The sequence below is a fragment of the Ambystoma mexicanum genome, chromosome 4q (assembly GCF_040938575.1).
Source record: "Ambystoma mexicanum isolate Mex_15411 chromosome 4q, UKY_AmexF1_1, whole genome shotgun sequence".
Lineage (NCBI taxonomy): Eukaryota > Metazoa > Chordata > Amphibia > Caudata > Ambystomatidae > Ambystoma > Ambystoma mexicanum.
This window is the reverse complement of record NC_090928.1, coordinates 1,124,972,262-1,124,999,601: the sequence shown is the minus strand read 5'-3', so window position 1 is coordinate 1,124,999,601 and position 27,340 is coordinate 1,124,972,262. Positions and strand designations below refer to the sequence as shown.

Below are 27,340 nucleotides of genomic sequence, written 5' to 3'. Positions count from 1 at the left end.
GCAGATCACCTAGGATTGCCACAAAAAAGTCGGTCTGCCCCGAATTCTGCCCATAGACGCTAAGGGGACCTGTGTACCCCCAGCACGCCAGCTATAAAGAGAAATCGCCCCTTCCTGCCCAGTTTTATCCTTTCAACTTGAAGAGGGACATTGCTCTCCACAAGAAAACCCACTCCATGCTTCTTGAGACGGTGTGGAAAAGAACTGCTGTGGGAACCCCCTTGTGCGTAGCCTGACCATATCTGCAGGTGAGTCTCTTGAACAAACACTAGATCTATCTGCTGTCGTTGCAACCGATGCAACAGTATGTTCAGTTTCCTGGGAGAGTGCAACCACCTCATGTTGTGGGTCAAACAGCACAATTCCATTGTGCCCATGAGCAATCGTCCCTGTAAGGTCCGTGGCTGTTCTATTGATGTCCTCACTGCGCAATATAATTAGTGCATGCAAAAAGGAGAATGAAGCCCTTAAATTCAGAATTCATAGCAAGAAGTGCGCAGGGGAACGTTACCTTGGTTTGATTTTGTGCATGCCATAAGTGTTTCTGCCTTCTCCCCATGTTTGTGTACCTTGCATTCCTCCTGTAAACTGGTATTTTGTCTCTATGGATAATTCAGTTCAACTCAAGCCCCATGTTCTGGGGTCCGAGGTCTTAAATAAGGCGGCGGCCATCTTGGGCCCAAGCTCTGGCCTGATAGTGGCCACTGGCCGGGCTGCCTTCCGTTCCAGCTGCCAATGACTTTCAGTCTACTCTAAATCATTTTGCATGGTGCGTGGCTGCATGTGTACACTGTGTGATGCCTGCTCTGCTTTGGGATCAGCGCTCCACCGTGAAGGTGCGTTCCTTCATGAATTACTCAGTGCTCTTGCCTCAGGGAGTGCACCGGGAGTTTGGGGAGCTGAGAAGTAGGTGAGCGCAGCCGGCGCCGTGTAACGTGCAGTGCAGGCTTGTGGATCCACCTGTGAGTTGGAAAGGGGTTTGCCCCATCTATCACAACAGTATCCGTTGCTGGCTGCTGCGTTCAAGAGCCAGAGACCCAGAGAAATCCATGATAGTTTGTGGGTACTTTGAGCAAGCCTCTCCAGCAAATCTGTCACTGATCATTAAAACAATGCATTCACGGTATGTTCCCCTCAGAACATGTCAGTGTCTTGTCGCAAAGTGTTTTACCTCATTCTCCCAGCCAGATATGCATGTCTCCCTCTGCCACCCATCAGTGCCCATGTGAGTGGCCCAGCATGTTTCAGCACCAGTATATGGGGCTGGCCCTGATCACGTCATAAATCCGTGTCTCTGTCTTATTAACTGTAATTCACCTTCAGTGCCACACTGCTTGTGCCCCTCTATCATTCACACGTGCCCACACTTTAGTAGATGCCAGCACCGGGGAGTGAGCCCTCTCTGCCCGCACACGCGGGTCTCACTGTATATGCCCCCGTGAAGTACATGTCAGTGGTGTAAGTGCCCACAGCCAATCACACAAGCTGGTAGTTCAGTGTGCTTGGGCCAGTCTTGCAGCTGGCGCCCCAGTGATACGGTATCCTGTACTTCAACCACAGCTCACAGACTCAGCTGGTTCCTCCACAGCCTATTACAATGTCAGTCTATGGGACAGGTGGTGCCACCGTCAACTAATCTGGCGTGTGTGTGGACTGTAAACTCTGGACGCCATAGCAAAGGGGCTGATGTGACTGTGCTTCAAACATTTGAAAGGGTGTTTGGTGATATGGGTTAGACATTTCTGAAAAACCTCTATGAACTGCTGATAATGGTTTTCAAACCGAAGGAGCCATTTGACCGCTTTTGTTCGAGTTCGACCATTGTATGATGGCCTCCACTTTTCTTGGCTCCATTCCGGACTCCATCAATTGCACTGAGGTCTGTGGTGGCATGGAATGCACATTCTTTTGAGTGCAAGTTCTCTTTCTAGAACTGCTGAAGAGCCTTTTACATGTATTGTGCCTCAGAAGCATATTGTCTATTTAGACGTCAAAAATTCTGTGTAGCATTTAATTACAAAAATGTTGGTGGATGCGCATTGCATAACCTACCTGATACTTATAAAGGACATAACTGGTCTGAACTGGAGTGCCGTCTTCCATTAATAACCTTCCATTAACAGTGCCTTGTACCCGTTTTGCGTAGGCATTCCTAAACGGGCAGCATAACTGTAGTATAAATAATCCAGCTGAACGCAGAGCTTGTGACCAGGCAAGCACGAGAGGTGATCCATTGAAGCACGTCATAGTGCAGAGGACGCATCGAGCGGAGGCGACTTTGAAATGCTAACGGAAAGAATCACCAGCAGGTGGAGCCTGTTACCACTTAACTACTGATCCCCTTCACTCAATATATATATACATAATAAATACTTAACTTACCGTAATACGCCTCCGTGTGAAAGATACTTCAAGTGGCGACGAGGAATCGGGCTCCACCCACCGCCTCCTTCCGCCTGTGCGTCCATATTCTGGAGAACATTTCAAGGGGAACCGGGCCGCTCCGCTCTGCTTCCCGAGCGTGGCAGTGGCCCAATGATGAGCATGGCCGCTCCGTTCCCGTGAACGTAGCAGCGGCCACCTTATAATAATGCGAAGACCACATCATCACGTAAGTGCTTTCCTATTTCAAATCGGAAACAGTTCAGGAGAACACCCCGCCCACTCAACCAAGCCACAGTGTGTACACAAAATCGTATACCGTACACCACCTTATAGATGAGCAAGTGAACTCTGGCTAACAAAATACCTTTAATAGCAGGGAAAGATAGAAGAAAAAAAAAAAATTGTATACCACGTTATAGATGAGAAAGTGAACTCTAGTTAGCAACCCACTTTTAACAGCAGGACAAGAATGATATTCAAACGGTGTGAAATGCATTGTAATGGGAAACACTGATATTGAAAAGTGAATGTGAACCAGATTTTGAATTACCACAGAAGTACTCTGCCAATATTGTGCGCACTATATTTTTTTTAGGCCGAGTTTTAATAGGACATTCAACATGGCATTCAGTGGTGTTCCACCTCCCATGTTTTTTTTGACGGATGTGGGGGAACCCTCAATACCGTGGAAGAGATGGATCAAGGCTTTTGAACACTATGCAGGAGTAGTGTGCGGTCCTAATTGTAGTATAGAGAAAAGAAAATCTCTTCTGTTACACTGTTTAGGGCCAGCTGGACAAGAAAAGTTTGAAGACCTACCAGAACTATTACCAGAAGAGAGTGCAGATTTAAACGATTATGAATGTTCTGTGAAGAAAATGAGTAAACATTATGAAAAGAAATTCAGCACTATACTAGAACGGTATAGATTTGGAAAGAAAATCCAAGAAGAGGGCGAAAGTGTTGAACAATACATAACTAATTTAAGAAAATTAGCCAGAACATGTAAATTCAATGCACAACTGGATGAGAGGCTACGTGACCAATTCATGTTGGAATGCAGAAGCGGCAAGGTGAGAGAAAAGTTATGGGCTGAAGATGACCCACCCCTTGACACCGTTCTGAGGATAGCCAAAGAAGTTGAACATACGGAAAAATGCGTTCAGGAACTAGAAAACAGGATGCAGTCTGTGGAAATTAAACAGGAAACTCCAAAGAGTAACAACACTATGAACACAAATAAAGGCACTGAATCAATAACCCAAGTAATTCATCGTGGAATTGAAATAAAAGGGGCAGAGGTGCAATCAGAGCAAATGAGAAAAGAAGAAGTCCGCGCAGACAAGGAGGCAATCCAAGAAGAAGAAGAAATGAGGGAAGATGTTTTAGGTGCGATAGCACTGACCATTGGGCCGATAATCCTGAATGCCCTGCTTTGAAAATTATATGTGGCAAATGCAAGAGCAAGGGCCACTATGCCAGATGTTGCAAAGTCTCAAATACTTCCATGAATTGGATTGGTAGTGATAATGACAGTAATATTGATGATGATGAATGTGTTTTTGCTATATCTGATGAAGAACAGGAAGAAGAAATAGAAAGCCCTAAAGCCATGGTGTGTATAGATGGAGTGAATATGCACATGATGGTTGATTCTGGTGCCAAATATACACTAATACCACAAGAGATGTGGGACAGAAAGAAACATGAATATTTACATGAACCTGACATTCGACCCAGAGCCTATGGTGGCATTAAAATAGATATCATTGGATGGTTTTGGGGTTCACTCAAATTTAAAAACAGGAAGGCGAATGGGAAGATTTACATTACAAAGTCTGGGAGAATTCCTTTATTAAGCTGGACTCATCAGAGCAAACTCAGAGTGAGATTGGACGCCAATGCTGAAGAGTCAGTGATGAATATTGAAAATGATGAAACAAAAAACGTTTAACACATGAGAAAATAGAAGAAATAATGAAGGTGTTCAAGAATGAAATTGTGTGTTTACGTGGGTATTCACATAAAATCAAAATGAAACCAGGATCTATTCCGGTGGTGCAGAAATTACGGAATATTCCTCTTTCTATGAGAGAAGAAGTCAAGAATGAAATAAAAAATTTGGTTGAGCAAGGAGTCATAGAAAGTATTGATGCCAGCGAATGGGTATCCCCGTTAGTTGTCTTAAGGAAGAAATCTGGGAAATTGAGGATATGTGTTGACATGCGTGAGCTGAATAAATGTGTAATTCCCGACAGACACCCACTTCCAAACATTCATGAAATAGTTTCCACGATTGGTCCATCGAAGCATTTCTCCACCCTTGATTTAACTTCGGCATACCATCAGGTGAATTTACACAAGGAATCGAGATGTATGACAGCATTTATTACGCCGGATGGTCTATATCAATATAGGAGACTACCGTTTGGGGTAATATCAGCTGCATCTGTTTTCCAGAAGGTCATGCATAAACTGTTTGAAGGAGATCATGGTGTTATATGCTTCCAGGATGATATTTTGATACATGCTACTGACCAGGAAACACATGATGAGAAAATACGACAAGTATTCAAGAAATTGTACGAAGCTGGAATGACTCTTAGTAAGGAAAAATGCAAGATAAATTGTGGTGAGATTGAATATTTAGGACATACCATATCAGCGGAGGGTGTGAGACCCAAGAAACAACTGGTAGAAGCAATAGAAAACATGCCAAGGCCCAAATCTAAAGAGGAAGTACGTACATTTATCGGCATGGCTGAATACTATTCAAAATTCATGCGTGATTTTGCTACACATACCGTTCCTCTACGTGAATTATTGAAGAAGAAAACATTTGCATGGGATACAGAATGTGAAGAAGAATTTAAGTGGATAAAACACGAACTGAATAAAGCACCATCATTGAGAAATTTCAAGAGTGGTAAGAAAACCGTTATCACAACAGATGCCAGCAACGTAGGACTTGGTGCAGTTATCACACAAGAAGGTGATGGCAAAGAGAGATTGATAGCCTTTGCATCCAGATTGCTGAAAGGAGCTGAAAAAACATATGCAGCCATTGAAAAAGAGATGTTGGCCATTAAATGGGCGGCAGAGAAATTTCGAAATTTTATTTGGGGAACAGAAGTGGAGTTTCGCACAGACCACAAACCATTAGTCCATGTCATAATGAGTAAAGGTTTGGACAATGTCTCGAATCGTATGAAAAGATGAGTCATACTTCTGCAAGAGTACAATAGTACAGTAAAATATGTACCAGGCATAAAAAATCGTGCTGCTGATTGTTTATCAAGACTCACTAATGTCTTGGAAGTAGATGACATTGAAGATGTGGAATCTGAGGTTGTGTTAAATATTGAAGAATTATCTATAGCGGAAAAAGAATGGAACGAAGCAGAGGAGTTGGATGATACATTCAATAAATTGAAATACATCATTATAAGTGGTGATGCATTGACCAAGGCCAAATATGAAGAAAATGGACTATTGGAATTTTGGAAGGTTGCGAATGAACTGAAGGTGGAAAATAACAGAATTATGAGGAGTGACAGAATTGTTCCACCTGTAAGCCTATGTCGGAAGATCATTGAATTAAGTCATGAAGGTCACCAAGGAATTGTAAAGACGAAGAGAAGAATACGAGATGAATTCTGGTGGCCGGGATATGATCTACAGGCTGAGAGAGTCATACGTGACTGTATCCTTTGCAAAGAGAGTGATAGAGGATGTGAGAGTGAGAAATACCCCATGGTAATTACTGAACTTCCAAGTAACATATGGGAAGACCTAGGTATGGACATAATAGGTCCAATTTACAGTGAGGGAAAACAACAGTATTGTTTAGTGATTATTGATCTTTTGACTAGATGGGTTGAAGTCATGTTTAAACCATGCATGACTGCAAAAATGGTAGTTGATTTCTTAAAAGAAGTATGTGGAAGGGAAGGTTTACCCAAAAGTATACTAACAGACAATGGAGTTCAATTCCGTTCGAGAGAAATGGAAACATTTTGTGTGGAAAATTCCATTGTACATAAAAGAAGCGCCATATATCACCCACAGACTAATGGGGTGGTTGAGCGTTTTAACAGAGTGCTTAAAGATGCTGTGAGATGGGCTTGGGCAAACGGGGTGAAATGGGAAGAAGCTGTTAAACAAAAGATTAATGCACACCGTTTCACAACACACTGTACGACTGGCCTGTCACCATTTGAAATGAGTAGAGGTAGGAAAGCTAACACTAAGTTGACACCATCCTGGTTAAAAAGAATGACTGTGATAAGGAAGGATTTCGGAGATGCATGTCAGAACATCAGAAATATGCAATTAAGAAACAAGAGCGCTCATGATGTGTATGTAAGTACTAAAAAAAAAAAGAGTCCAACGTTGATGGTTGGAGGACGAGTGAGAATCAAACTTCCGCCTGTATTGAGAAATGGTCCATGTAAATGGTCCAAGCCAGTTGGGGTCATTGAAGTCTTTAAACATGCAGTGAGGGTTGAAGATGGAAGAGTCTGGAATATGAAGAGAGTGTGTGTGTGTGTGGGATACTCCCGTAGAGAATGCACCAATGCATAGTGGTCGAGGGAAGTCAAGAGAGGGGACGAATGCAAACGGTACCAGTGATGTTGAGATGTCAGAGGGTTGTAACACAAGAGGAAGACCCATCAATGATTTCCTTGCCAAAACCAAGAACAGATATCTCACGCACATCAAGAAGAGGGAGAGTCATTCATCATCCCTGCAGATTGAAAGACTTTGTGTGTGAACAATGAAACCAAACACAATTTGTAAAGAGACAGTTTTGTTATGTTTCGTATAGTAAGAAGGGGACATGTGTAGTATAAATAATCCAGCTGAACGCAGAGCTTGTGACCAGGCAAGCACGAGAGGTGATCCATTGAAGCACGTCATAGTGCAGAGGACGCATCGAGCGGAGCGAGCGGAGGCGACTTTGAAATGCTAACGGAAAGAGTCGCCAGCTGGTGGAGCCTGTTACCACTTAACTACTGATCCCCTTCACTCAATATATATATACATAATAAATACTTAACTTACCGTAATACGCCTCTGTGTGAAAGATACTTCAATAACCAAAGTCCATGACATTTCCAGTCTCCCTGCGATCCTCAGTTCTCCATGGTCATGACTTAACTCACTGCGTTACATGCCAATGGGATCCATGCAGGAGGAAGTTGGTATAGCCCTCATCTCTCTAGGCCACAGTTCGAACCAATCTTTCAGAAAATGTATCATTAACACACTTTCACTTTTATTAAAATGTATAAACATACAAAATGCAAAACGGCACGGGAGCAAAAATGCAAATTACTCCCAAAACAGTACAAGCATTAAAAATAGTTGTCCGAGAAGGGGATTAAATTAGACACAGAATCCATATGGGCATGGATGCTAGGGGGGGATTTACCAGGCCACATAATTTGAAACATTTATGCAAACTCCTACAGACCTAGGGTGGAGAGGTGGTGGAAGGACCTCCTTAAATGGGCAGACGCGGAGACAATGGCATTGTACGAGGCGGCTAGCAAAGGGGAGGGTGAAGAAGTGGGACCACTAATGGAATGGAGACAAATGATAGCCTCGCTGCATGGGTGCACCCAAAGTGACCTCAGTGACTAGGACCTGCTCGAGAATCATGAGGAGGACTGGCCCTGAGCAACAGAAACCGGAGGTACAGGGGGGAGTGCTCGAGTTTATGGGGGAGTGGGGGGGGGAAGACATTAGAGACAAACATGTAATGCATACTGTGATACACATGTAACTGTAAATGTCGGGAGTGTAAGTTAAATGTTTGTGGAAATTAATAAAATCATTTAAAAAAAAAAAGCATTAGAAATAAGAAAAGGAGTGCAAGCACGCTAAATGGATCTGCCAAAGAAATAATTAAGAAAACAGCCAAACACAGCTTCCCCTTGGCGACTCCTTCATAAATTCACTCTTGGGGTGGTTGTCAAGCAGAGAGTAATCCCAATGGGGTGTGGCTGCCACACTATTAATATAGTAAGACAAAAGAAAATATTGTGAATAGTTCTCAATGTGCCAACCTCTATAGTCAAACAGTATGAACAAATACTAGTAGCTTGGTGGTGAGTGAAATAATAGAAACAAATAGTTAACAAATGAGATTAGTGAGCTGGTGCTCTTAATTGTTTTTGATTAACCAACTTCACACTTAGTGTTGCTTCACACTTGTGAGTGCATGAATTTTCCAAATCTATATCATTTTACAGTTGTAAAAAAAACTCAATGATTGTTACTCTCAGAGTGAATTAGTTGAGTAGGTGTTGCTTCACACTTGTTAATAGTTCACTCGGTTTAAATGCTGAAAACTCATTTATTCTCTCGACACGTGTTTCACCATTCTAATGTGTGAATGGTTCTTCAGGAGAGAAATGGTAACAATTCCTTATAATGCTGTGATAAGCAATGATAATTCATTCCAGTATTTATTTTCTGTCACAGTTTGATATAAAAATAGAATAGAGAGAATAAATGAAAGTTTTCAGCATTTAAGCTGAGTGGCAGTTTTATTCAAAGCAATCTTATGAGACTTAATGACTTAATCGGAGCAGTGAACCGTGCTGCTGGTGTAATAAAATGTCTTAACAATATCGGTCTTCAGCCACTCAATAAGCATTATGCGTGTCCTTCACTGAAGTACTGTTAAACAAGCATTGGCAAAGCACCAGTATTGGCTTGTGTAAAACTATTAGGCAATCGCCAGGCACTGATATCCAGGCAGAGCCCTCCACCCAGATTCCACAACTGGCGCTGCTGCCACTTTGGCGAAGAACTGTGAGGCAGTATGTTGTGCAGGAGCTCCATTTGAGCTAGTGCCTCAAAGCAAAATTAAAGCAGTCTTTCCACAGGCTGGTTTCTTTCTTGATGCACGTGGCTCCCCCGCCACTTTATGATATCGACTTGAAGTTGTCATCACACTATGTTGCATAGCCCATGCAGTGGCCTTAATCTGCCTCTGTCCCATTATCCAACACACCCATGCACTCATTCTATAGAGTTTGAAGGGTAGTCTCTGAAATGTAATATGGAATCGTGCACTGCTAACTGGTCAGAGCAAACTCTTTGCACGCCATGGACTTACTACATATGTAAATGAAGGTCTAACAAGCATGGTGTGCCGCAAAGTTGCAATACTCGTTTGCACAATGGATCACAGAACACTTGCTGTGTCGAACTGCCGCCGGCGCAGACTGCCACTGCATCACTCAATTGCGCACATGACTGAAAGACAGCCCACTCCAATCTATTCTTTAGCGCACACAGCCAAAAAGAATTAGAGGGAACATTGCCCATGAGAGTAATAAAGGACCCAGTTGGCTCCTCCAGCCTGCCCTGAGCTGAGAACTATTGCCGAGAACCTTTTACCCCACCCACCAACCCCATGACCTCAGATGCCCCCATGCCTCGTCCAACTTTCCAAACCGACAACATGAATAAACCCATAAAACAGACAAACCAAACCTAGGCGTATCGCCCACACGTGGACAAGCCAGGCTCCTCCTTCCCAGACCAGATGCCACGCCTTCCCCAAATCCTCCCCCAAGCATCCAAGATCTAAAGCCACATGTAAAAGAGAAAACAAAGGGTAGCAACCCCGCCCTCACACGCTTCGTTCTGCAAATGATACATATTCAACCAGATGGCCCTTGCCTCCTCTGGAATGGTACACCACCATTGCTTCCCCTCCCATGTGACCAGGGGATCAAAAGGGAAGGTCCAACAGTATTGAAACTGTTCTTGGCAAAGTTTACCCATAATTGGCCGAAATGCTAGGTGCTTCTGGAGCGTTAGAAGCTTCTAATTTTCAGAACCTGGCATCCACGAGAGCCATAGGTGATTTCTCCCATTGACTTGGAGGCGCAGAGGATCTCCAACTAGATAGTGAAGGCATGACATTTCACAAGGATGTTTCTAGGCTGGCCCTGCCGATTCCTACGCCAGGGCCTAACCCGATGGACCCCATCAAAGACAAAGGGATCAGTAGAAACACCAGGAAAGGTATCCTAAAAAGTGGAGAACCCAGCCCCTCAAGTCACCACTTCCAGACCCCTGATTGGGGTACTCTCGTCTGTGCCTGTTCGAGATCTTCAATCATGGAGATGAGCTCCTTCATTCTCTGTTGAGCTCCAGCCAGCTCACCCTGCAGATGTAGAACGTTCTCCTGCAGGGAACGGATGGACTCCTGAGCATCTTCCACTATTGTGCTGCTAATCTGCTTCAAGGCCTTAGAGAGAATGTCTATGGACCTCTGGAGTTCCTCAGTTGCTGCTTTGATCGCCTTTTTGACCACAGTAGAGATTTTCTCTTCCAGCGGGGTCATGCACTCCAGGAAGTCTGCTTTCGGGGGATGGTGGGGGTGGGGGGAGAGGACCCAAGCACCAGCAATCGCCGAGGTCTTTCCACCTGCTGGCTTATCGGCCCCATCTGTGTCACTAGGCTCTGGCACGGGGGTCCACTGTGCTGTTCAGGATCATAGCTTCTTTTGCACCCTACCGATGGGCGAAAGCAACAACCATCAAAAAATAATAAGCAGTTCTAGTGGTGTCTTGTCAAAATAAAAGGGCCTATACAAAAAAAGAAATTTCCAATCCTTACCTCTAAATACAAATAGTGTGGGGAACAACGTTATGAAAAGAAAGAAGTGTTCTTACAGGGAAGCATTCAAAGCGTGTATTGTTATATTCAAAATGCCAATGAAGTTCAATTTAAAAAAAATAATGGTTTTTCTCCTTGGATTTGAATAAGTAATCACTTCGGGTGACCCCGGATGCCCCTCAGCCGGGCTCAGATCCCTTTGACAAAATGTTTTGTAGTTTATTATTTTTCTCAGGCAACTCCCAGTTCACCCCGGATGCCCCCTTAGCCGGTATCAGATCCCTTTTTTCATATAATTAGTCTCCCTCAGCCGGGCTTGGACCAATGTCACTTTTACATCAAATATCTAAGACTTTCAAATTTGCACAAGGTTTGGCTTCACCCGTTACAGGACCACTTCGATTTCACAATTCCTCTTGTGTAACCTTTGTCACCTTTTTGTTGGATACCCGACAGACTTGAATGAGCACCCACATGGTGCCGGACCACTCCGTCTATGGTATTGTATATTAGCTTCAAAGTTCCATCACTCATCTGCTGTTTTAATTATATTCGTGTTGCTCACCACATATGTTTCATGCACTGTTCTCTTCAACATTTTTACACAAAGTTGCCGTTTGCATCCTTAGTTTCCACACAAACTGGTTTGGTATCAGTCTCCCCAACTCACTGGCTGTGCTGGCTTCACTGGTGCTGCTCTGTTGTAGGAAACAAGGACAGTACCACAGCAGCAATGGATTCTCCCTGCCTTGAATGTCTAAGCAGGAGAGCCCCGGCTACCCCCGACACACAATACAGGATTCTTCAGCTTTTATTCCAGGCTTTATGTTCAGGTCTTTTCCAAGTGATTCACTTGACTTTTCCTCATATTCAGCACTCTTTACTACTTAAGTTACCGTTTGCTTTTCCCTCTTCCAAGTAAAGTTGTGCCCCGGGCGTAGAGATCTTGTTCAGGTTTATTTGGGATTCACTTTCTCACATTAATACTGTTCAATTTAATGTCGATAAAGTGTAATGCCTCGCCATTTTCACTGGAATGAGTTTCTCCTGCATCATAACGATTCCCCCCATTAACGCAGTCTGTAGGGGAATGCCACTGGGGCATGCACAGGCTTTGGTTCTCTTCATTTACTCCGGTTCTCCATCTTCTGTTGAATGAAGGTTGCTCCTTTCCTTTATTATATTGATCTCGTACCCTGTGTGATTTAGCCAATGGAGTCATCACAGATTCCCTAGCGGTAACCTCCTCTCAAGTGGCCAGGGACCGGTAGCCACTACCTGATCCTGGGGGCAGCTATATGAAGGAGTATCACATGGGAGGAGACACCCTACGGAGCGATGTCATGGCTTTATTGGGTGAGACATGCTAGCCCCCATTTGCCCATGAAGACCACCCCTTGATACCCAATCCTAACGGCCTATTGCCATGCATATATACATCCTTTTAGGGAAAACAGAAAAGTTTTCCCAAATCCCTAATAATCATCCATGTAGAACTGGCTCATCATTTGGAAATATTGGACGTAATTTCCAGGTAATTTGCATCAGCCAATATCAATGGACTTCATATCCCACAATTACCATTGTACTGGGATGAGGAGGAAGAACAACAAGTTCCTTACCAACTGGTAACGTTCTTTCCGCTCTGCATTTCTCTCTTCAAATGGATTGTGTCCGCCAACGTATTCCACATCTTTGACATGTAATGTCCACAGCTGCGCACTTCAGAACTGTTTCGGCAAAGGGCGTCCTGTGTCAGTGACGTTGGATCGATGTCCCTCGAAGGCCTCCGTCGAGGGCATCGTCACCGGATGTTACACATAGGACGCACGGCGCCCGTAGCCTAAGTTTAAGTTTTTTCCCCCAGAACGTGTGGCACCAGTCTCATGCCTGCTTGACTGCACATAGCCTTGTGGAAACTTAAGCTGCAATTGCATAGGAAATTCTCCAGAGGGGCAGGCTGGGAGGGAGATGTGGAATACGTTGGATGAACATCCAGTCGAAAGAATGTTATCAGTTGGTAAGTAACTTGTCCTTCAAATGGATTGTGTCCTCCAACGTATTCCACATCTTTGACAGACTCCCAAAGCAGTACCAGAAAATGGAGCAGGGAAAAGAATGGAGTACCCAATCAGATGGCGGAATAAAGAACCGCCTTACCAAAGGCCATATCTTGACCATGGATCATATCCAGGGAGTAATGTTTAACAAAAGGTATGGAGCGAAGCCCCTGTAGCGGCATCATAAATATTTTTAATAGGAACACCCCACTGGAGGGCAGTGAAAATAGCCACGCCCCTAGAAGAATGAGCTTGCAAACCTTCAGTAGGGCCCTTACCCACCAATCGGTAACACTCCGCAATGGTGAGGATAATCCACCTGGACAAGGTCCTTTTGTTAACAGCCTGGCCCAAACGTTGTCCAGCATATCCTACGAAAAGAGTTGATCGTCCACTCTGACCCTGGACATCCTAGAAATGTAAAAGCTCAGAGCTCTCCTAGGATCCAACTGATGGAGTCGCTCCTCTTCCTTACCAGGATGAGGAGGAGCATAGAAATATGGGAGAACAACCTTCTGGCTCAAATTAAATTCAGATACTACCTTGGGTAGAAAGGAAGGATGTACCCGCAGTACAACCCTGTCCTTGTGAAACACAGTAAACACAGTAAAGGGTGGTTTAGAGGAAAGTGCTGCAATTCACTCAATTTGCGAGCGGAAGTAACCGCAACCAAGAACACAGTCTTGAATGACAATCTCAAAGGACAAGAGTGCAAAGGTTCAAACGGAGCACCCATGACAAATTTCAAAACCAAATTTAAATCCCAAACCGGCACTTGGAAAGGGGGATGGCGGGAACACATTAGTCAGTCTTTTAAGCAATTAAGAACATTCTTCAGACGAGCGCTTAAAAATAGACAGCGCTGCCAGGTAACACTTAATGGTACCCACTTGAAGGCTCCTGTGGGCCAAAGAAAGGCAAAACCATAGGAATGGAGCACTGAAAAGGATCAACATTGTGACCAGTCACAGAACTTCTGCCAACGGCACAGGGATTTTGTTGCAGGCTGCCTGGACGAAAGCAACACCTCCATCACGTCATCCAGGAAGTCCCAATCCTTATACCTCAACCTTTCAGATACCAAGCGTCAAGGTTGAGAGTCTTGACCTCTGGATGGAGAACCTGTCCCAGACAGACACAGAGAGAGACACAGAGACAGAGAGACAGAGAGAGAGAGAGAAGATCCTCTCGGTAGGGAAGACGGCGTGGAGGGCAGGAGAAGGTCCGGGTACCACGCTGTCCTCGCCCAATCTGGAGCAATGAGGATCATGTGGGAACCGAACCTCCGCAACACTTTAGGAATGACAGGGACTGGAGGAAACTCTTACAGCAGCGGTAATGACCAATCCACTACGAACGCATCTCCTAAGGCTCCTCTCTGAGGAAATTCCCTTGAGCAGAATCTTTTGCACTTCCGGTTGACACTGGTGGCGAAGAGATCCACTTGTGGGGTTCCCCAAAGGGCAAAGATCTCCTGAAAGACTTCTTGAGCCAACTCACACTCGTGAGAGATCGTGCTCTGCCTGCTCAGAGCGTCCGCCGCCGCATTTCCGTCTCCGGCCAGATGAACTGCCGAGATAGAAATACCCTGATGGATGACCCAGAACCAGAGCTGCATTGCCTCTCTGCACAACGGGATTGACCCTACCCCCCCCCCCTTTTCTGTTGAGGTAATGCATGCCCACTGTGTTGTCCGTCATGATTGGGACACTTTTCCCCGCACAGACGGCAGGAAAGCCTTCAGGGCTAGCTTGATGGCCCTCAGCTTTAACAGGTTAATGTGGAATTTGGACTCCGACGGAGACCAACAACCGCTGGCAGTCAAGTCGTTGGCATGAGGGCCCCATCCTGGTGAGGGAAGCATCCGCAGTCACCTCTGGCCATGATTGCCAAAACGTCTCCCCATTTCATCAGGTTCCCCTCGATGGCCCACCACAGAAGATCCTGGGAGACCGAGAGTGGAATTTGAACGGGATCTGACATCTTGCCCGAGAACTGCGACCACTGCATCTTGAGGGCCCATTGCAGGGATCTCGTCCTCAGCCGGGCCTCTGGCACCAGAAAAATTCAGGATGCCATGAGGCCGAGCAACCTTAAGAATTCGAAAGCCGGGAGACTCTGGGCACGTTGAAACTTGTCCACCATCTGCACAATGTCATGAGCCCTCACCTTGGGAGGCGAGCACTTCCAAGGATGTGTAACACAGCCCCGATGTGCTGGAGCTGTTGGGAAGGTGTCCAGTGCGACTTCTTGAAATTGAGGGAGAAGCCCAGTCTGTGGAGGGAGCGGCAGGTGAGACCGAGGTGATCCAATGCTTGCTCAGGAGAGCGTGCCCGGAACAGCCAGTCGTCCAGGTAGGGGTAGACTTGAATCCCCCCTCACCCGAGTTATGCTGCCACCACCACCATTTGCTGGGTGGAGGTCAATCCAAACGGCAGGACCCGAAACTGAAAGTGCGAGTCTCCAGCCGCAAACCTCAGCTACTCTGTGCTAGGAATGAATAGGCACATGAAAGTAAGCATCCTGTAGGTCCAGAGACACCAACCAATCCTAAAGTTGAAGTGCCAGGAGTACTTGAGAAAGAGTAACCATCTTGAACTGGTCCTTCCGGAGAAGTTTGTTCAACCAACGCAAGTCCAGGATGGGTCTCAATCCCCCCCCAGTCTTTCTTTGGGATCAAAAAGAAAGGGGGGAATACCATCCCTTGTTCCCCTCCGCTACAGGCACCAGTTCTATGGCACCTTTCTCCAGCAGGGTTAAGATTTCCTGCACAAGGAGCGGATCTGGAAGCTTCAAAGAGTTTCCCCGGTGGATTGTCGTGAGGCCACTGTAGGAAGGGAAGGCAGTAGCCGTGGGCTATTGTGTCCAGAACCCACGCATCCGAAGTAATGGCTCGCCACTCTTCGAGATGCTGAGCTAGCCTACCCCCAACCAGCGAACCATGGGCCATGGCCTCAGGACTGTTTGGAGGCAGCTGCCTAAGCGGCTTTGGCACCTCTATTTGCCCGACCATCACGGGTACTTTTTCGCTTGCCCCTTTGACTGGGGGCCCCTCTCGTTCTACCAAAAGGAGTAGTAACGAAAAGAAACTCCCCTCCACTGCTGTCCCCTAGGACGAAAAGGCGGCGGTTGACGCACAGCTGGGTTTATAGATTTTGCTGCAGCTTTCGAGGTCTGCAACCTCTCAAGGCTCCCGTCAGCCTTGTTGCCAAACAAATGTGCGCCATCAAAGGGCATGTTCAGAAGACGAGCTTGCACATCCGGAGCAAAATCCGACTTCTGCTGTCAGTCTAGAAAAACCAGACACCCCTCAAATGGAAGGCAATGCATGATAATTGGTTGGCCGAAGACCAACCGCCTCATTTAAAATGTTAAGAATATATGCTCATTAGTCATTACCTAGCTATTAGCTCAACTAGAGTGCAGCCATTTTAAGATGACCAGAATCGCCATTTTGTTTTCTCTCTGCTCTCTCTAAGTTGCCACTTTGCCTCATGTAAAACTGCTTTGCTGTAGACATTTTTTCGCTTCAATGGTCCAAGGTTACTAAAGACATGTTGAAACATTACACTAGAGAGCCAGACAGAAATGCCCGGTTCCCTCCCTCACATATCCTTGAAGGCAAGGAGCAAGGCATTTAATCAGTACACGGATGCCAGCAAGTCTCCTTAAAAGAATAGCAATGTACAAAACAAATATTAAAAGGTTTGAATTATGCTCTTCTTTACGGCCCCCTTTCTGAGCACTGTGAGGCCCCAGAGAGCAAGCTGACCTCTAGAGCGTGAATCGAAACCAGGAGATAGTGAGGCCTGGGATGTGCCAGTCCCCTACACGCAGCTTGCCCATGAAAACAGAAGCGCTGTGTTCTCTCAAATAAAGAATGGTGTCTGTAAATTCGAGATTGCAAACTGTTACTAAATGTGGTGGTCTAAAGTGTCATATTCGTCACCATGGTCAATCATTGCCTCCAATTCAAAAGGGAATGAATTAGGGGTGGCATCGAATGGGTCATTACTGATTGTAAGATGCTCATTTTGTATATATGTAACTGATGTACGATTCTCTCTCTTGCGTCCCCCGAGGTCTGTTAGACACGTCGCGGGGCGTGGGACCATTTGGCCAACTGGGACTATTTGTTTTGCAATAAACCCTAGATTTTGGGAATACAACCTCGTGTCTGGCATATCAGTTTGTGTGTGGCGATTGTGCCTTGTTTCCACATCCGAGGGTCCCTCAGGGGCCCCTTCACCGCAAACCTGCGTATAACGGTGCTCGCAGCCATGGACCGGCTAACACTGTTGGCCGTATCCAAACCCGACTGAAGGGATTCGCACATGGCATCCTTGCAGTCTTGCACGAGAGCAAGGAACCCATCCGTTTTTTCCCCCTCTGGAATATGCTCAGCCGCTACAGAAACAGTTCCACAGTCTCTGGACTTCCTGGTGGAAATTTGTGGCCTTCAGCCAGCCTCGACAAAAGAGGCAGACACCAATCCCCCCATCTGCAGAAACCTGTGTCGGCGATGTCCAGCGCCACTGTGATGGCATGGTCTGAAGCCACCTCTTCCTCCTGGAAGATGGCGATCCGCTCCGTCCTCTTGGCGTCCTACAGGAACTCTAGAATCAGGCCCAAGTTGTACCACAGCGCCCTGTCGTACCTGGCCAGGATCGCCAGTGCGTTGGCAGCCTTGATGGTTGACGCTGCAGTGTAAATAACCTTCCTCCCCATGGTGTCCAATTTCTTGCCCTCGCTGTCCGAAGGGACTGAGGATGGCAAGGAAGGGTTTGACTATCTCTTCCTCATGGTCGACAAAACCACCTAGTCCGGCGTTGGTTGTGCCCGCAGGCACCAGGGAGCAGACTCCGGCACCCGGTACTTTTTCTCCAGCCTAACCAGTTTTGGCCGGGACTGTGCAAGGATTCTTCAGGAGGGGCAAGCCTTCCTCCCACACATCGTCCAGCAGGGGCACCACCTTGATGGTCTTCCTCTTGGCCTACCGCCTCTGGTACAGGAAACCCTCCTTCTTGGTTTCCTCGGGCGTGAGCTGTTAAGGTTCGGAAGTTTTGGCGACCATGTAATGAAATGACCTCTCATCTAGTGGGGGCGCTCTCGGTTGCAGAGATCCACCCATCGTAACATCATAAGTCATTGCTGTGGCTGTCCCAAGTGTCCACCGGGGGTTAGGGCACCTGGCACGTTGCCGATATGGGGGGAGTCGGATGACGCTTCCTATTTTTAGCCAGAGGCTGATCCAGGGCCACTGGGGCCTGCAGCATCCTTTTCTGGATTTCTGACACCATGTGTAGGGTCAAAAGGATGTCCAGGGATACATCTCTCGGCAGAGCCGGCATGGTAGGAACACTAGGCCCTTTGCAGTCGTCGCCATTGCCTCTGTTGTCGTCCTTCACGTCCTTGTGGACTGTGTGCAGGGATTTCTGGTCCTCGTCTGGAACCGGGCTCAGAGACGGCATCCACTTCTCTGATGTGCCAGCAGGCTTCGCATAGTAGAGGCTAGCTTCACAGGGTCAGCCCCTTCGGCCTTCGAGAGAGCAGCCGCCACCAGCTCAATCGTCGGCCGCCTTTTCCTCCGTCTTGGGTATCTCCCGCAGCTTAGACGAGTTGGACGATTTCCTCTTTGAGGAGGAGCTCATTAGCTGGCTGGCGATGGAGGCGGATGATGACGTTGATCACGCCCTGAACATCGCTGGAATACCCCCCCCCTTGCGTGCGACCCCGATGGAATCGGACTCGCAGTGCTTGGCCTTGTGTTGGACCCCCACGGCTGGGCGCCCTCAAACGACTTGGAAGCCCGCTCCTCGGACCGTCCGGTCCTGGGTGAGGCATGACCCAGCTTGGGGCATAGGTCTTGGCGTTTAGCCATGCCGTCAGTCTACTGTGTCGATCCTTCGTTTTCTTGGAGAAGCAGAAACCGATCTCGCACTCTTTGTGGTCCGGATGAAGACAGTATGCATTGAAGGTGTTTGTCCTCCACAAATAAGTTCCATAGTCCGCATCTGGTGCACAGCTTGAAAATTGATCTTCCATCATGGCCAGAGGTGCAGAGTAGGTTTGATGGCCTTCTGGAAACTTCGACGATCCTTGCCCTTGAGGGGTGCTGAATTCACTGACAAACGAATCCCCGTTGTTGGCAGATGGAGAGAAGAGCACGCAGGCTCTTTTGACAAAAATAGAAACCTTTTCCGTTGAAAAACGACAAAACTGTAGAAGTAGATCACGGAGCAAAACTCGAGGACTCCCAACGTGCGGTAAAAATCTGAAGATGACTGCCAGAGGAGGGGCTTAGGGAAAGGATTGTCATTGGCTGGGGGCAGTTTGACCCAGAGTACAGTGATTGGTTTAGAGGAGAAATACAGTTTGTAAGTGAAACAGTTTTCTTTTACCGAGGATTCCCGGCCTGACGGGGAATATTCATGAGCATGTGAATCCATGCCAGACGCCATGCTGGAGAATGGCTGTGGTCTAAATGTCCAAACAAGTTATTTAACAAGATTGGAAATATATTCAGCCCTGAGTGGTTTAGGCAGGCAATGTCACAGGTTTAGATGTGAATGGGGAGAAGCAGGATGGCTCCTGTTCTAGATGTCCCAACACCTGAAACCAATTATGTCGATTACTTAAATCATAGGAATTGACATTTCTGGGAGCTATTTCCCTCTTGTTTTTTGTGTGAAAATCAAATGTCATTTCTCAAAACATAACATTTTGATCAGAATGAACAAATGGCTCATGCAAATTTCACACAACTCCCTTCCCAACCCTCCCTCCTACATGCATTGCAACCACTGATATCACTGTCACAACAAGCAGATAAATGCATCGTCATATTGCATTCCCAAGGTAGGCTAATGACCAAAAGGCAGCCAGGTCCCCTCTATGTCCATTCATGACTCATCCAACAGGTGCGTCAGATACTCCATATCATATATGGACCTTGCTTTCTGTACCCATTCCTCTTAAGTAGGCATACCCCCCCTCTTCCAGTGCTGTGCCACACAGCTCCCTGCTACCACCACCAGCGTGCAGACCATGTCACCTTCCTCCTCCATGTCCTCCTTGTGCACCCCAAACACCAGCAGACTTGGTCTCAAAGGCCTTTGCACCCCATCCAAATCTTTGAGCCACCCCAAGACCTCCACCCAGTATATCTGTATGAGTGAGCAGCTCCACCTCATACAACAATAGTCACTATGTGCCTGTTTGTATCGCCAACAGCGCAAGTCCACCCCCGGGTACATCTTCGCCAGGGTTGCCGGTGGGTAAATGCCATCTATATATCAACTTGAAAGCCTGCATTCGGTATTGCAGGGACAACGTGGACATCTTAACCCTCCTACATATTTTGCCCCACAACTGGTCGGTTATATCTATTGTCAAGTCTGTGGCCCATCTCACATATGGCGTAAGCATATCAACGGGTTCCCTCTGTCTCATTTCCCATAGAGTCGAGATATCTGACCTTTTGTGTTGGTATCTAGCAACAGTCATTTTTGAAAGGGGTGAGCTCCCTCTACAGATTTTCTCCCCAACTCTGCTTCATCAGACTTCAGTACTGAAAGACCGAAAGCTCCTTCACACCCAAACACTCCTCCAAACGGGTCAAGGACATGAACTCACCCTCCTCCCACAGCTGCCCCATCCTAGAGAGCTGGGCCTCGTACCACGACTGGAACCTTAAAGGGTCTACAATTGGCTTTCTCAGCGGTGGTGCCCAGGTACAACTGAGGTGCGAGGGCCACATTGACAAAACTGGTAGCGCCATTATCACACCCCATCAACCAAAACATTGCAAAAATAGCATGCATCAGAACACGTCTGGGGGATCTCCATCTGTGGGACCCACATCCACTCACCCAGTGTTACCGGGTCCAGGGCTGTGTTGTTCATATGAACCCATTGTTTCTTTGAGCTGGGGTCTAGATAGTCCACCATAATTCTCATTTGGGCTGCCCTGTAATATGCCACAAGGTCTGGGAACCCCACCGCACCTCCTCCTTCGGTAACACCAACATTCTATAGGACACCCAGTGCTTTGCCACCACCCACAAGAAACGTAGAAGAGCCATCTGGGCGTTGGCTAAAAAGGGGGCGGGAAACACTGTGTGGAGCATCAGAAACAAAAAAACAGCTTGGGGAGGACTGTCACTTTGATGCAATTCAAACATGCCATCCAAGAGAGACCGATCCGTCCCAAACGCTGGAAGTCATCCTGTATTTTGCCAGAAAGCAGGAGACAGTTCTTTTCAAACAGGGCTCCAGCGTGTCTCGTAATCTCAAACCCAAGGTAGTGGAATCCCCATTCACGTACCAAGAACCCATCCTCTCGAATCCAATTCTCAGCTAAAAATGCCAAAGACTTGTCGAGGTTGACCCTAAACCATTACAGTGCCGCATATTTCTTCAGTCTGTGGATTCGAGAGGTAGAGCAATGCATCGTCCGCAAACAAACTCATTTTATTTTGCCGCCCTCCCATGGTCACCCCTGTTATATCCCTACTACCCTGTAATTACCCATGGCTCCATAACCAGTGCATACAGCAAGGGCAACAAGAGGCACCCATGCCTGGTCCCTCTGCACAGCATTATTGTCCTCGACACCCCTCCGCTCATCACAAATCTTGCCCTTTGGGAAGAGTACATGACCGAGATCCAGCCCCTCCATCACTCTCCGATACCAATCTCCCCCAAGACCTCTTTTCAGCATCCAGAGAGAGGACAAACACCCCCTCCCCTTGCACCACCAGGACATTCAATATGTCTAGTGTCTTCCTTAAATTGTCAGAGCCTTACCGGTTTTGGATAAACCCAGTCTGGTCTGGGTGCACTGGTCCGGGGAGATGCATCTCCAACTGAGACGCTAATATTCTTGTGAATATCTTTGCATCTACATTTAGCAATGATATAGGCCTTTACGAGGAAAGTGGGGGACATATCCTCACTGTGGATGGAGTAAAAGACCCTGGCTAAGGGTCCCACCAGGACTTCTTGAAACTGCTTGTAAAAGTCTGTTGTATAGCCGTCCTCCACCGGCACCTTATTCAGCTTCAGGTGGCTTATAGCCCACTGGACCTCCTACACTGATGTCAACCTCCAACATGGACGCCCCCCCCCCTCCGTCAGCCACGGGATATGAAGCTTCCCCAAGTATTCTTTCATCTCCTTCTCCGATTGTGTGTGTGGCTGGGCATACAGATTCTCATAGTCTTAAGTGATCTGGGATACTCCACAGGGGGGCCAATCAACCTCCCCGCTCCATTCGGTAGGTAGTGGACCCTCCTCTCCATCCTGCATTCCCTAACCCTAACTCGGTTTGCCAATAGCATACCCACCCTGTCGCCTCTCTCAGAAAAAGGCTGTTTGGTGTAGCGCATATTCTTCAAAACATCCCATCAGAAAAGTAGTTCCTGCCGCTTATCCCGCATTGCCCCCCAGTAACTCCTCCCAGTCTGCACCCTGCATCGTTAACTTTGCCCTTATTCCCCTCCCGCAGCAGTCCCTTCATCAGCACCCTCTCCCTCTTTTTTTGGAGGCCTCTCATTGTCGCCTTGGCCACTTCCCATACGGTCTTCCAATGAACCTCACTTGTGGCATTGGTCTCAAAAATTGTGTTTCCTTTTCGTAAAAAGTCCCGAAATACAGGGCCTCGAAGGAGGTGGTCATTACATCTCCAATGTGGTGTTCCTTTCCTCCCCTCCTCTATCCACCAATCTCTTGTGAACATCTTATGGTCCGACCAAGTCACTGCTTCCACCCGTGGTGACGACACCATTGCCTCCTGCTCCCTCGGGAGCAATAGGAGGTCAATTGTGGTGTAAGTTTGGTGCAGGGTGAAAAAAAGGTTTATCCTCCCGCCTGGCGGAACGTGGACCTCCACACATCTACCCAAAAATTATCCTGCAGCAACTGTGAAAATGCTTTATTCTCCTTCCACTTTACTTTAACCCGGTCACCCCTTGCCGACACCAGTCAACTGCCGAATCAACAATCACATTAAAGTCACCTCCCACCATTATCATTCCCTCTCCCCAATAATACCGAAAACACCCATTGAAGGAAAGTCAGCTGGTTCACATTAGGTGCGTATACGGATACAAGCTTAAGCATCCTCCCCTCCAAGCGTCCCTTCACTCCCACAAACTGGCCTCCAAAACCCCTCAACTGGACCTCCCTCAATTGCATGACATGTGACAGGACGATTCCCAGTACGATTGCCCAATATCCATCCCTTTCAAGGCACGCTCCTTCCCCTGCCTATAATGAGTTTATTGCAAGAAGTGCACAGCTACCCGGGATTCACAGGGCATTTTCAATGAGGGAGCCCTTATTTGGGGAATTCAGCCCTTTAAGCGTTGCCCCCTTCCAACTATTTCCCCAATGTTGAAGCCACCGCCAGTGCCTGCCCCCTGGTGAAGCCCGTTCCCCACCTCAGTTGTGACAAAGTGATGAATGTATTCTACCTTCCCCATGCTCCACCCCACAGAATAACAAACCCCACATTCTCAAATCTACACGAGCCACTGCCTGGTAGTCCCCCAATTATCCCCACCCCTTCACCCCTCTCTCCCCCCCACCCCTCCTACCTGAGGCGTTCGACCACGCATTCCGGAAATTGCAGACACCAGCTGAACCACCAGGTCTGTGAACCCTGCCCTGGCCGCACTAGCTTGGCCTACTCCCCCCTCAGAACCTCCCTTCAAGAATGTTGCATTCCAGCATCCCCCCCACGGTGCGTTCCACCCAGAGCAACTTCGCCGGCTCCCCTACAAAGCTTTCCATTGTCCTCCCTCCAAACGTGTAATTTGAAGAGAGAAAAAAAATACACCTGCACCCCAATCCTTCCCAAAGCAAAAACATCTGGGCCTAGCGAGGTCCCAATGAAAAGACAACTTCTAACATTCCACCTGGCCTCCCCCACAAGCTCTAAATCCACCACTAGGGAGCTGGGCTGGGCCCACATGCCACTCCTTCCAGCCTGTGCCCCCCCCCCTTTCCAGGCACTATCTCCCAGAAATAGTCAACCACCTCATGGGACGACACTCCTGGGCGACTGCAGCAGCCCTATACCGAGTCTCCATCTACAAAAGTCCAGGGGAGCCGTTACCTCCAGGATCCCTGCACCTCCATTAATTGCTGTAGTAGGATGCCTCTCAGTGCAGGGCCAGCACCCCTGAAGTTCACTGGGAGCCCCCTGCCGGAACCTGCAAACTCCAACAATGCAGCCTCCAAACCTTTGGAGGTGTGGGGGTGGTAGGGCCCCACTCCTGTCCATTAAGCCTCCTCAAGCCGTAAGCAGCACTGTGGGCAAGGCCGCTCACTGTGCACCTGCAGGCGACTCTTCTCAGTGCCTCGATCCTACTTCGGGACTCTCAGCACCGTGGTTCTGCTGCAGCTCAACCCCACAGCAGACCATGTCAAAGAACTTGCCACTCTTTATCAGGCCTCGCAGCACTCAGGCAAAGAAGATTTCTCAATCCACATGCTCTGTTCCCCCGAGCTTGAACGAGTTTCGTGCAGGGTTCATTGGATTTTAAAACCCATTCCATTCTGCTTAGAAAGAATTTAGATGACAAGTCTGCAAATGCAGTATCCTAATGTAAATTTCAGAGCTGACATCTTGCATTATTTCACATTTTATATTTGATTTGATATAGGATATTGCAAATGGGACCACTCTATATGGCATTTAAAACGCACCTGTACACAAGTGTTTCTAGGCACGATTTGATACTGCAAATGGGACCACTCTTACAATTGGAATGCCCACAATTTGTGCCACTTACCAGGTGTGCTTGTAGAGGATTTGGAAGTTGATGGCTCGGATTCATCCTGTCAAAAGGAGTAAAATGGACAATGACAATCCTGGTTTTAGAATAACACACTAACTCTTGGCTAAGCTTTCTCTAGATGTTAAGCATATTATTCACTCACGCACGCACCCACAGAAACGAGCTCCATAACATTCACTCACCCACAGAAACAAACATCAGAATATAACATTTCATAATCCGAGCATCCAAATGTTAGTATGTAAACTTGATCCATGCTAGCAACTATCCCCATCTTCAGTGGACTATTAAATGTGTGCTCTTTTCCTTCAGGGCACATCATGTAATCATAGTGAACACGAAACCCAGTAATTTGGAAAACTTTCACACAAAATACATCTCAGATTTTGTACACAAAGCAAAAAAGCTAAAATGCTTAAAAATAAGCCCTTTACAAAGCAAGCTTTTTGTTAATCAATTCGAGACTAGAAGGTAACTTTTTCCAACTTACTGTTTTCTCCTCCTTTTGCACAGATTCTCCAGTTGATCCCTTTTCAGCAATTCGTCTCCTATTCATAAATCATAAAGTGTCATAGCCTTAACATTTCAGCAGAATAATTACTTCAATAAAGCATTACTGTACATAACGAGTACAGGACTTGCATAAGTAGATCATCACAAAACCCACAGGCTGATTCAGCACTTTCAGGTTTTATTTCCTGGAGCGGTCACAGACATGGTGTGCCCAATTCTGCTCTTGCAAGCTCCTCCTTCCGTAATGGTCCTGTAAACTTCTATATTCAAACAGGTACCATTTCTAGCAAGGGTTGGTGGGAAGGAATATGGGGAGTGGGGACTATGCATAAGGATTATAGTAATCACTAAGCGTATATACATAATATGAAATCCTGCCTACCCAAACCCTGCACACCCCACAACAAACAGTATAAGGGTATTCCCAAAGCATTCTTTATTCAGGAGCAACTCAAACAGGTTACGCAGTAATGCATTCCTAAACTGAACATCACTCCTAGAACAGACATCAGTAGAGTACTGTTTAGAGAAGAATCATGCCTAGGTCGAGGTAGCTGCCCTGCAGCTGGCATCAGAAAGCAACAGATGCAGCTTCGGCTAGAGCCAAGAGAACATGAACACGTTTTGGAAGAGACGCTCTTGGTCATACAACCTTTCATGATATACACTGCCAGACACTACGATAGACAGCTTGTACTTGCAACACAAATTTGTTGGGGGAGGTGGGTAGCATGGTTCCTTGGTCCAAAGGCTGTTTTTCATTAAAATGTCAAGCAGAGTGTAAAGTGATTAATATGGCAGCCTTCCTCATCATCACGAGAATGACTGCAGAGGCAATGGGCTTAAACAAGACTTGTAGGAAACTGCTGAAAGGACTATGCATTAGGAGGTAGGGTGGCGTACCTTAACCAGATGAAAACTGTAGTAGTACATTCAGGCGACACTTTGCCATGAGATTACAGTGCATATTTTAAATGCAGTCATTTTCTTAAGGCATCCATGGCTGCCAATTAAGCTGAAGTCCTGAGTCAAGTGAAGTTGAACTCACTGACTGCCCAAGTGTACAGTCAAGATGAACACATTACTTAGTCCTGGTAATGTTCTTTCGACTGGATGTTCCTCCCACGTATTCCTCGTCTTATATCTCCTTCCAACGTCAGCTGCTTTGGAAATTTTTAGGTACAGGGCGCGGTGCATACTCAACGGTCTCCATCCACTCTGAAGGCCATCACCACCCATGGTGTATATATAAAGCCCACACTGTGCCTGTTACCACAGTTCCTAGTTTCCCCCCCCTCTGGTATCCGAACAAAGACTTTGCAAAGTCAAAAGGTCAGGCACTTAAGAAAGGAGTAATAAAACAGAAATTCTACTGAGGGGTAGGTTGAGAGGGGCAATGAGGAATACGTGGGAGGAACGTCCAGTCAAAAGAACATTACCATGGGTAAGTCATTTGTTCTTTGAATGGATTGTGTCCTACCACTTATTCCTCACCTAACTATACACTTCCAAAGCAGTATTGTGTCAGAGGAGGGAGTAAGAATGTGATTGTCATTAATAATGTGAAGAACAGCCTTCCAAATCCTGCTTCCTGTCCAGACAGTAATGTCTGTGACAGCATGTAAAGAGGACCATGTGGCTGCTGCACAGATATCCTGTACAAGCACCCCTCTGTGCAAAACCGATAAAGTGGCCACACCCCTCGGCGAATGTGCCCGCAAGTCCATAGGGGCATCCTTACCGGCCAAATTATAGCACTCACTGATGCGCAGAATTATCCAGAAGGTAAAGTATAGTTTGTCAATGCAAGACCTAGTTTGTCTACCGTGTACTCCACAGCCAGTCTTCTCTAACCTTTGTCATACGAGAGATGTAAAAACTTAAAGCCCTTTTGCAGTCAAGTCGAAGTCTCTGCTCTTCCTCACCAGGGTGAGG

General features: G+C 46.8%; 1 protein-coding gene across 3 annotated transcripts in view; it reads right to left on the bottom strand.

Moving 5' to 3' along the window:
- Positions 1 to 27,340, bottom strand: part of ENAH (ENAH actin regulator) — a 1,361,004-nt gene that overhangs the window by 177,786 nt on the left and 1,155,878 nt on the right. For all 3 annotated transcript variants that reach the window (XM_069608703.1, XM_069608701.1, XM_069608702.1), the window contains 2 exons: positions 25,383 to 25,440; positions 24,887 to 24,932 (listed from right to left, as the gene is read on the bottom strand). In XM_069608703.1, coding sequence (XP_069464804.1) covers positions 24,887 to 24,932; positions 25,383 to 25,440 — 104 coding nt within the window. The remainder of the gene's footprint in view (positions 1 to 24,886; positions 24,933 to 25,382; positions 25,441 to 27,340) is intronic.